The sequence below is a fragment of the Phascolarctos cinereus genome, unplaced genomic scaffold (assembly GCF_003287225.1).
Source record: "Phascolarctos cinereus isolate Bilbo 61053 unplaced genomic scaffold, phaCin_HiC Scaffold_8;HRSCAF=390, whole genome shotgun sequence".
Taxonomy (NCBI): domain Eukaryota; kingdom Metazoa; phylum Chordata; class Mammalia; order Diprotodontia; family Phascolarctidae; genus Phascolarctos; species Phascolarctos cinereus.
Window position 1 is genome coordinate 75,037,450 of NW_027556291.1, and position 9,570 is coordinate 75,047,019.

A 9,570-nucleotide genomic window follows, 5' to 3' on the forward strand; every position below is an offset into this window, starting at 1 on the left:
AGAAGACAGCCAGGGGAGACGGTGAAGACAGAGAAGAAGACCTCAGACTTGCAGCTTGGTTCCTCAAGGACTTATGGCCAAAATTAATCTGATAAGAAAATTCTCCCAGGAATGCAATTCTAAGGAGAAAGAGCAAGATGAGTCTAGGAGAAGTGACATCTGGAGACTTGGGAGTGATAAGGGTCAGACTCTGATTGGAGATGCTTTTCAGGATCTTGGTATATGAAAAAGGCTGAAGCAGAACAGCCTCATATTGGGATCTAGGGAGTACTAGGGCCAATGGGCAAGCTCAGTCTAGGGAGAGACTGTTCTCTGGACCATGGTCCTTAAGGAAATGTTCAGGACCAGTGCAAAAGGAGATGCCTCTAAGGAACATGGAATTGGGTAGAAGGTCTAGGTCAGACTCTGGGAGGAGAAAATTCTGGAGAGCTCAGGCCTAGAGAGAATGGTCCAGTTTAATCTGGGAGGAAAGAACTCTGAGATAACAATTCAAGGGAGAATTACGGAGTCAGGACAGACAGTCACAAGTAATAGCTCAAATGTGGGACTATGAAGGAGACAGTCAAGGGGCTGAAGGGCCTCAGACTTGGAGAGACTCTGGGTACACACCTCTGAGGGTGAGGGCTGAGGGAGGACCGCCAAGGTTAAGTCTGATCGAGACCCCTTTGAGAATTCAGTCCCGGGTGGGGGTGGGGGGGAGGCAAGATGTCGGAGTGAAAGCCGTGACTTGCTTGAGCTCTCCCCCAAACCCCTCCAAATACTCATAAAAATGGCTCTAAACAAATTCTGAAGCAGCAGGACCCACAAAAAGACAGAGTGAAACAAATTTCCACCCCAAGACAACCTGGATGATTGATCTGAAAGGTGTATCACGCCGGGCTGGGAGCACAGCACAGCGTGGCGTGGGCGCGCAGGCCGCAGAGAACCTGGAGCAGGCCTCAGAGGACTGAATCGCGGGCAGCTCTGGTGGCTTCCAGACTCCTCAATCCACCAATGCCAAAGACAACTTAGAAGGTCAGTGGGAAAAGTCTGTTTCTGTCGGTGCTGAGACAGGAAGGTGGGGTTTCAGCTCCATTCCCCAAGAGCGTGGCCCTGGGGGGGGGCAGCTGTGTCCCAAGCTTCTGGCCCACAGACTGAGGGGGAATCCAGTGGATGATCAGAGAGGGATTGCAGGGATCTCTTTGCCAGTGCTGAGGCAGGAATCTCTTGCTTTGCCCCTGTTTGGATCTGGGTCACAGTTCTGGGCGGTGGTGCTGGGGTGAGGAGGAATGCTGGCATAGTAGAGCTTGGAGTAGCTGTGGAGAGGAACCCTCCCTCACAGTTACGGGACAGAAAGGAATACTTGTGGTCACAGGCCAGGAAAGGAGTAAACACCTCACCCCTTATCATACCACCTTGGAAGAAGTGAAAATTTACAGGTCCCTACAAGTATCTCTGAAAACAGCTATACAAACCCCTGAAGCTTGGGACAATACATTCTCCACATTGGAAGCGAAAAACTCAAGTAACTGGCTGGGATCATGAGAAAGCAGCGCAAAAAGAGTCAGACCATAGAATCTTACTTTGGTGAAAAAGAAGATCAAAATATACAACCAGAAGAAGACAACAAAGTCAAAGATCCTACATCCAAAGCCTCCAAGAAAAATATGGATCAGTCCCAGGCTTGGAAGAGCTCAAAAGGGATTTTGAGAAGCAAGTAACTGAGAGCGATGCAAGAAAATCACAAAAAACAAGTCAACAGCCTACTAAAGGAGACCCAAAAACATACTGAAGAAAATAACACCTTAAAAAATAGCCTAACCCAAATGGCAAAAGAGGTCCAAAAAGCCAATGAGGAGAAGAATGCCCTAAAAAGCAAAACTGGGCAAATGGAAAAGGAAGTCCAAAAGCTTACTGAAGATAATACTTCCTTAAAAATTAGGATAGAGCAATTGGAAGATAGTGACTTTATGAGAAATCACAACACAGTAGAACAAATCCAAAAGAATGAAAAATTAGAGAACAATGTGAAATATCTCATTGGAAAAATAACTGACCTGGAAAATAGATCCAGGAGAGAGAATTTAAAAATTATTGGACTATCTGAAAGCCATGATCAAAAAAAGAGCCTAGACATCATCTTTCAAGAAATTATCAAGGAAAACTGCCCTGATATAGTAGAACCAGAGGGCAAAACAGAAATTGAAAGAATCCACAGATATCCTCCTGAAAGAGATCCCCAAAGGAAAACTCCTACGAATATTATAGCCAAATTCCAGAGTTCCCAGGTCAAGGAGAAAATATTACAAGCTGCCAGAAGGAAACAGTTCAAGTACTGTGGAAACACAATCAAGATAACCCAAGATTTAGCAGCTTCTACATTAAAGGATCACAGGGCATGGAATATAATATTCCGGAGGGCAAAGGAGATAGGATTACAACCAAGAATCACCTACCCAGCAAAACTGAGTATAATCCTTCAGGGGAAAAAATGGTCATTCAGTGAAATAGAGGACTTTCAAGCATTCCTGATGAAAAGACCAGAGCTGAATAGAAAATCTGACTTTCAAATACAGGACTCAAGTGGAACATGAAGAGATTAAACAGGAAAGAGAAATCATAAGAGACTTATTAAGATTGAACTGTTTACATTCCTGCATGGAAAGATGATATTTATAACTCATGAGACCTTTGTCAGTATTAGGGTAGTTGGAGGAAAAAAATTATATGTATGTATACGTAGATAGATAGATAGAGGGCACAGGGTGAGTTGAAGATTAAGGGTTCATATCTGGAGAATAAAATTAAGGGATGAGAGAGGATTATACTCGGAGAAGAAGAAAGGGAGAGGTAGAATGGGGTAAACTATCTCACAAAAAAAAAAAACAGAAAAGAAAAGTCTCTTACAGTGGAAGGGGAAATGGGGGAAGGTGAGAGGGAATGAGTGAATCTTATTCTCATAGGATTTGCTTAAGGAGGGAATAACATACACATTCAATTGGGTATGGAAATCTGTCTTACCCTACAGGAAAATAGGGGGAGAAGGGGACCAGAGAACAGGGGGATGATAGAGAGGAGGGCAGATTGGGAAAGGGAGTAATCAGAAGTAAATACTTCTGAGGAGGGACAGGGTCAAAAGAAAGAATAGAATAAATGGGAGGGCAGCATAGGATTAAGGGAAATAGAGTTAGTTTTTCACAACATGTCTACTATAGACGTGTTTTGCAAAACTGCACATGTACAACCTATATTGAGTTGCTTGCCTTTTCAATGAGGGTGGGTGGGGAGGGAGGAAGAGAGAAAATTTGAAACCTAAAGTTTTAAAAACATATGTTTAAAAGAAATGTTTTCACATGCTACTGGGAAATAAGAAATACAGGAAATGGGGTACAGAAGTCTATCCTGCCCTACAGGAAAATAGAAGGGGAAGGGGATAAGAGAAGGGAGGGGGGAGAGATAGAAGAGAGGACAGACTAGGGGAAGGGATATTCAGAATGCATGCCATCTTGGGGTGGGAGGAGGGGGGAGATGGGGTATAAATTTGGAATTCAAAAACTTGTGGGAGTGAATGTTGAAAGCTAAAAATAAATAAATTTATATTAAAAAAAAGAATACTGAAGCTCAAAATGAATTAAGGCTGACAAGGAAAGCTAAGATGGAGATGTATACTAGACTATAATATGGTTAAATGGATTAAAATAATCATTAATAATTCTATATCAACTTAAAGGGAAGACTTTGGTTGAATGTCTCAGTAATTTGTGCTTTATTCACCTTGTACTGTTTAATTTTTTTTTTAAATCAATGAGTTGGATAATCAATGACAGATTTCACAAAGCTGAGCAATGACATATTGCATGACAAAAAAAAAAAAAAAAGAGAAAGAGAATTCAGTCCTGGGGAGAATGAGTAAGGTCAGTCTCTGAGATCATACCCCCTGGATAGCTTGGTGAAAGATAATAATCACAATTATAGGCCTACTGTGCGCCAGACACTGGACTAAACTCTTCACAAGTATTACCTCATTCTGGGAGTAGCTGCCTCTCAGGAGCTGGGGCCTGGAGGGAATAGCCAACTTCAGTCTCTGGGAAGAGATACCTCTTGGGGGCTCAGATCTGGGGAGAATGGGCAAGGATAAGGTCAATTTCTCAGAGGAGCTGCCTCCAAGGAGCTCAGGTCAAGGTCAGTCTGGGAGGAAAGGTTTTTGAAATATTGGTCCAGCAAAGAATAGAAGAAAGATACTCACAGGTGGCAGGTCAAATGTAGGTCTCTCAGTGAGATACAGAGGGGAAAAGGTGGGGCTGGAGGGCCTCAGACCTGGACAGTCTCTAGGTGTCCACCTCTGGGTACCTGAGGGCAGATGCCCAGGGCCAGTGTGGTAGGAGTCTCCTTCTGGGAATTCAGTCCCAGGGAGGATGAACAAGGTCAGCCTCTGACAGGAGCCCCCCTAGACAGCTTGTCCAGGGAATAATCATAATTGTGGGTCTACTATGTGTCGGGCACTGGCTCTAAGCCCTTCACAAATATGATGTCATTGTGGGAGAAGATACCTCTGAGGAGTTGGTGCCTGGAAGGAATGGCCAACCTCAGCCTCTGGGAGGAGACATGTCTTGGGAGCTTAGGCCTGGAGAGAATGAGCAAGGTCAGTCTCTGAGATCAGCCTGACTGAGGAAGACAAAAGGCATTTATTACAGGTCTGTTATTTGACACACACTGGGCTAAACTCTTTACATATATTATTGTACTGGGAAGAAATGCCTCTTGGGAGGGGAAGCTAGGTGACACAGTGGATAGAGCACCAGCCCTGAAGTCAGGAGGACCTGAGTTCAGATCAGACCCCAGACCAAATACTTGGCACTAGCTGTGTGACCCTGGGCAAATCACTTAACCCCAATTGCCTAAAAGTAAAAAAAAAAAAAGAAAGAAAAAAGAAAAAAAGAAAGAAAGAAAAAAAAGAAATACCTCTTAGAAGCTCGAGTCTGGGAGAATGATCAAGGTAAAGGTCAGTCTCTTAAAGGAGTTGCCTCTAAGGAGCTCAGGCCTGGGGAAAATGGTCTATCTAGGTCAGTCTGGGAGGAAAAGCCTTTGAGGTGTCAGTCCAGTGAAGAAATAGGAGGCAAGAAAAAAAAGATACACAGTCTCTGTGTACGCACCTCTGAATGCCAGAAGGCAGATGCCCAGAGCCTGTGTGATAAAAGACTCCTTTTGGGAACTCAGTCCTGGGGAGAATGAGGAAGATCAGTCTCTGAGATCAGACCCCCCTAGACAGCTTGTAGACAGAAAAAAATATAACTGGTTATGGGCCTCCTACGTCCTAGGCACTGGGCTAAGCCTTTTACAAATATTATCTCATTGTGGGAGAAGCTGCCTCTGAGGAGCTGGGGCCTAGAGGCAATGGCCAATCTCAGTCTCTGGGAGGAGGTACCTCTTGGGAGCCCAGATCTGGGGAGAATGGGCAAGGTAAAGGTCAATCTCTTGGAAGAACTGCCGCTGAGGGGCTCAGGCCTGGGGATGATGATGTGAGAGGAAAAGCCTGTGAGATATGGGTCCAGTGGGGAATAGAAAGCAAGGAAAGACAGATACTCACAGGTGACCTCTCAAATGTGGGTCTCTCAAGGACACAGTCAGGGGAGAAGGTGGAGCTGGAGGGCTTCAAATTTTTACGGAGAGTCTTTGCTGGCAGAACTTTAGATGTTTAAAGGGAAGATGGCCGTCAGTCTGATAGAAGACTCCTTCTGGGAACACAGTCTTGGAGAGGATGTGCAAGGTCAGTCTCTGAGCTGTTCCCATGGACAGCTTAGGGAAGAGAATAATCACTTATTACAGGAATACTATGTGCCAGGCACGAGGCTAAACCCTTCACAAACATTATTTCATTCTAGAAGAGACATCTCTCAGGAGTTCTGGCCAAACTCAGTCTCTGGGAAAAGATACCTCTTAGGAGCTCATGTCTAGGGAGAATGGTTAAGGATAAAGTCAGTCTCTTAGAAGAACTGCCTCTAAAGGAGCTTGGGCCTGTGAAGTGTGTTCAAGGTCAGTCTGGGCGGAAAAGCCTTTGAGATACTGGTCTAGCAAAGAGGAGGCAAAGAAAGATAGATACTCACAAGTTGCAGATCAAATGGGGCTTCCTTAAGGAGAGAGTCTGGGAAAAGGTGGGGCTGGAGTGCCTCAGACTTGGATAGTGTCTGGATGCACACATCAAGATAACAGAGGACTGAGGCCAGTGGACTGTGTGACAGGAGACTCCTTTTGGGAACTCAGTCCCGGGGAGAATAAGCAAGATCAGTCTCTGAGATCAGACCCCCTAGAGACAGCTTGTAGACAGGAAAAAAAAAATTGATTATGGGCCTCCTACGTGCTAGGCACTGGGCTAAGCCTTTTACAAATATTATCTCATTGTGGGAGAAGCTGCCTCTCAGGAGCTGGGGCCTGGAGGGAATGGCCAACCTCAGTCTCTGGGAAAAGATACCTCTTAGGAGCCCAGATCTGGGGAGAATGGGCAAGGTCAAGTCTCTGAGATCAGACCCCTCTGACCCCCCACCCCCACTCCAACAGCTTGGGAAAGAGCATAATCATTTATTAGGCATTATCATTTACTATGTGGCAAACTCTGGGCTAAGTCCTGCACAAATATGATGTCACTGTCAGACGAGATGCCTCTTGGGAGCTCAGGTCTGTGGATATTAGACAAAGTCAAGGTCAGTCTGTGAGAAGAGAGCTTTTTGGGGGTCAGGCATGGGGACGATGGTCAAGGTCAGTCTCAGAGAGGAATTACCTCTTGGGAGTTCAGGGCTGTGGATAATCTTCACGGTTGTGGTCAAGGTTTATCACGGGGGGAGGGGGAAGAGGCTTTCTGGGGGTCAGTCTTGGAGAAGAGAAGAGAGGAGTTACCTCTTGGGAGTTCAGGGCTGCAGATAATCATCAAGGTCATGGTCAATGTCAGTCTCTGGAAGAAGAAGGACGAGGAGGAGGAAGCTCTCTCTGTTGTCAGGCATGGGGAGAATGGTCAAGGTCAATCTCAAACAGACGTTACCTTTTGCGAGGTCAGGGCTGTGGATAATCATCAAGGTCAAGGTCAGTCTTGGAGGAGGAGAGGGTAGAAGAGGAGGGGGAGGAGGAGGGGAAGAAAGGAGGGGGGAGGGCTCTGGGGGGTCAGGCCTGGGGAGATGGTCGAGGCCGGTCCTCGCACCTGGGTCTGCTGGGGCCAGGTGGGAGGGCCGGGCCTTTGGGCCTTCCCTGGACGCCTGCCCTGGGCGGGGCTGGACACAGGGGCACTCACCGGTAGCCGGGACTCAGATGGTGGGACAGGGCAGCGAGGGAGGACGAACGGCCAGACGGCCGGACGGCCGGACGGGCAGACGCAGGCTTCCTGCTGAAGGAAGGAGTCAGGGGAGAAGGCCCGGGCCACCCCGCCCCCCCCACACGCGGACCCCCGAGGACCCCCTCCTGTCCACTCACCCACTGGCCTCGACGACCACGACGGCGACCACGACCAGATCGGGCAGCAGAGGAACCCTCCTGCCCCGTGGTGGGGTGGGGAGGGCCGGCAATGGAGGGAGGGAGGCACGTGCTGGCCGACTCACCCCGGGGCTCCTCCGCGGGGCCTGCTTCCGCCTGAGGACTCTCAAGGAGGGGGGAGTCTTCCTCCGCTCCCCTTCCCCTTCATCGCCCCCTACAGGTCGAGAGAGGAACGGCACCCACAATGAACAAGAGACCTCTCTCCCAACCCCAACCCTCCCGAAAAGAAAGGCCGTCTGGGAGCCCAGCTGGGGCTCGGGAGGGGTTAGTGGGGGGGAAGGGAATGCAGCACGGGGTCCTAACAATTGCTGCCAACTGCTTAACTGCAAAGAAAACCAGGCGCGCATTTAATTATGCTGGCCAAGCTTGGCCCTGCAGCCTCAAATGCAAGTCTGGTCATAGCTTAGAATACATTTAGAGGATTCACAAATAGGCTGACTGAGCAGGAGGATTGACAGGTCTCCCAGGAGTCAGGGACACTGCAGAGCCTTCCTGTGGCTTCTCAGCCAAGCAACGGTTAAGGATCTTAAGTAAGTCTTTACATCCCCTGGTTCAGGTTTTGGATAGAGGAGGTTAACATTAATCAAAAGATGCAAGAGGATTAAAAGGAAATTTTAAAATTCCCATAGCAGTACACAGTAGCTGGCCCTAGACCCTGTCAGCTAGTTGAAAGACTCCCCAGGTTTAGTGACCCGCCATCCTAGAATATCCCTGTTTTGGGTTCAGGGGTGGGTCCAGTCCACTCTGGGGAGGGCTATTGCCTCAATTCCATTCGGAGTCCTAGAGGTTGAGTCCTGGATCTGGCCTTTGGAGAGAATGATGCTGGAGTTGCATGGCCTAGCTTCATGCTCTTTCTAGAGCTGAGCCTGTGATCTCACCTGCGTGCAGCCCTGAGGGCTGAGTCAGTGATCCCAGCTCCTCTGAAGAACAGCTCTGATGGCCTGGACCTCCCACTGGGACCACAATTAAATAGGAAACATGGAGCCTAGGTAATTGATGGGTTAGAATTTAATAAACACTGGGTCAAGTTCAATCATTTCTGATTCTACCTCTGTTCCATTTATCTGTTTATGCAATTGGAGGTCTGAAATACCATGCCCTCTAAATTCCTATCTTTTTTTTTTTTTGGCTAGGCAATGGGGTTAAGTGACCTGCCCAAGGTCACACAGCTAGTTAAGTGTTATGTGTCTGAGGTCGTATTTGAACTCAGGTCCTTCTGAATCCAGGGAGGGTGCTCTATACACTGTGCCACCTAGCTGCCCCCAAATTCCTATTTTTTTCATTATTTTTCATTATTTCCCTGGAGTGGGGAACCTGCAGCCTTGAGGCCACATGCAGCCCTCTAGGTCCTCAAGTACAGCCCTTTGACTGAGTCCAAACTTCACAGTTTGGGAATTCCCTTCATAAAAGCATTTGCTCTGGAAAACCTGGACTCAGTCAAAGGGCCACACCTGAGGACCTAGAAGGGCCACATGTGGCCTCAAGGCCTCAGGTTCCCCACATGTATATGTGTTTATATAGATATAGATATAGATATAGATATAGATATAGATATAGATCCTAATGTTTAGAGAAAACAGTGTAATCTTGATTTTTTCTCAAATCAAATTTTACTATTATTTAAAACTTTGGCATAAATTTTGGAAGTTAAATTTTTTGTCTTTATTAAATCACATATTTGAAACTATCCCTCCTGTGAGAATGCTACATACACACAGACACACACACAAATCTACATCACATCACATTATCCAGAAAAGAGGTGGCATTGTGCAGACTTGATCCTACACATGAATGCTTAATCATTAACAAGGGGATGTCTGAAACCTAGTTGCTTGGGTTAGCACATAATTAGTGACCACAAACTACAAATAGGAAACTTAAAAACATTAAGCTCCTTTATATTTGCATCCTATTATAGAAACTTAGACATGTTTGAGTATTGCAACAACATTTATCATTAAAAAACAAACAAAAACCCTTTACAATTCCCTTGTCCTGGTTATAGAAATCTGCAATGAAGAGAAGAGGGAGGGAATGGTTATAACAAAGTGGAGGCTGTCCTTTCAAGGG

The 9,570-nt window shown here is 46.6% G+C and overlaps 1 protein-coding gene across 3 annotated transcripts; it reads right to left on the reverse strand.

The window, feature by feature from the left end:
* Positions 1-4,005: 4,005 nt before the first annotated feature.
* On the reverse strand, positions 4,006-7,991 carry LOC110204287 (uncharacterized). Of its 3 annotated transcripts, XM_078147855.1 has the most exons (6): positions 7,438-7,991; positions 7,259-7,351; positions 6,871-7,029; positions 5,567-5,775; positions 4,530-4,644; positions 4,006-4,094 (listed from the first exon to the last, which is right to left on the reverse strand). In XM_078147855.1, the coding sequence occupies exons 1-3, from the start codon at positions 7,842-7,844 to the stop codon at positions 6,882-6,884; spliced, it is 648 nt and encodes a 215-aa protein (XP_078003981.1). In that variant the 5' UTR covers positions 7,845-7,991; the 3' UTR covers positions 4,006-4,094; positions 4,530-4,644; positions 5,567-5,775; positions 6,871-6,881. The 3 variants fall into 3 exon arrangements, 2 of the variants coding, with proteins under 2 accessions (XP_078003981.1, XP_078003982.1); XR_002323267.2 differs by lacking the exon at positions 7,259-7,351; XM_078147856.1 differs by lacking the exons at positions 4,006-4,094; positions 4,530-4,644 and adding an exon at positions 5,025-5,198.
* Positions 7,992-9,570: the final 1,579 nt, after the last annotated feature.

Coding starts and splice junctions, on each gene's coding strand:
- LOC110204287 (XM_078147855.1), bottom strand. CDS start 7,844: ATGCGCGCCTGGTTTTCTTTGCAGTTAAGCAGTTGGCAGCAATTGTTA. Junction 7,352..7,437: donor GTGGTCGTCGAGGCCAGTGG/GTGAGTGGACAG, acceptor TCCTTCCTTCAG/CAGGAAGCCTGCGTCTGCCC. Junction 7,030..7,258: donor CATCTGAGTCCCGGCTACCG/GTGAGTGCCCCT, acceptor GATTATCCACAG/CCCTGACCTCGCAAAAGGTA.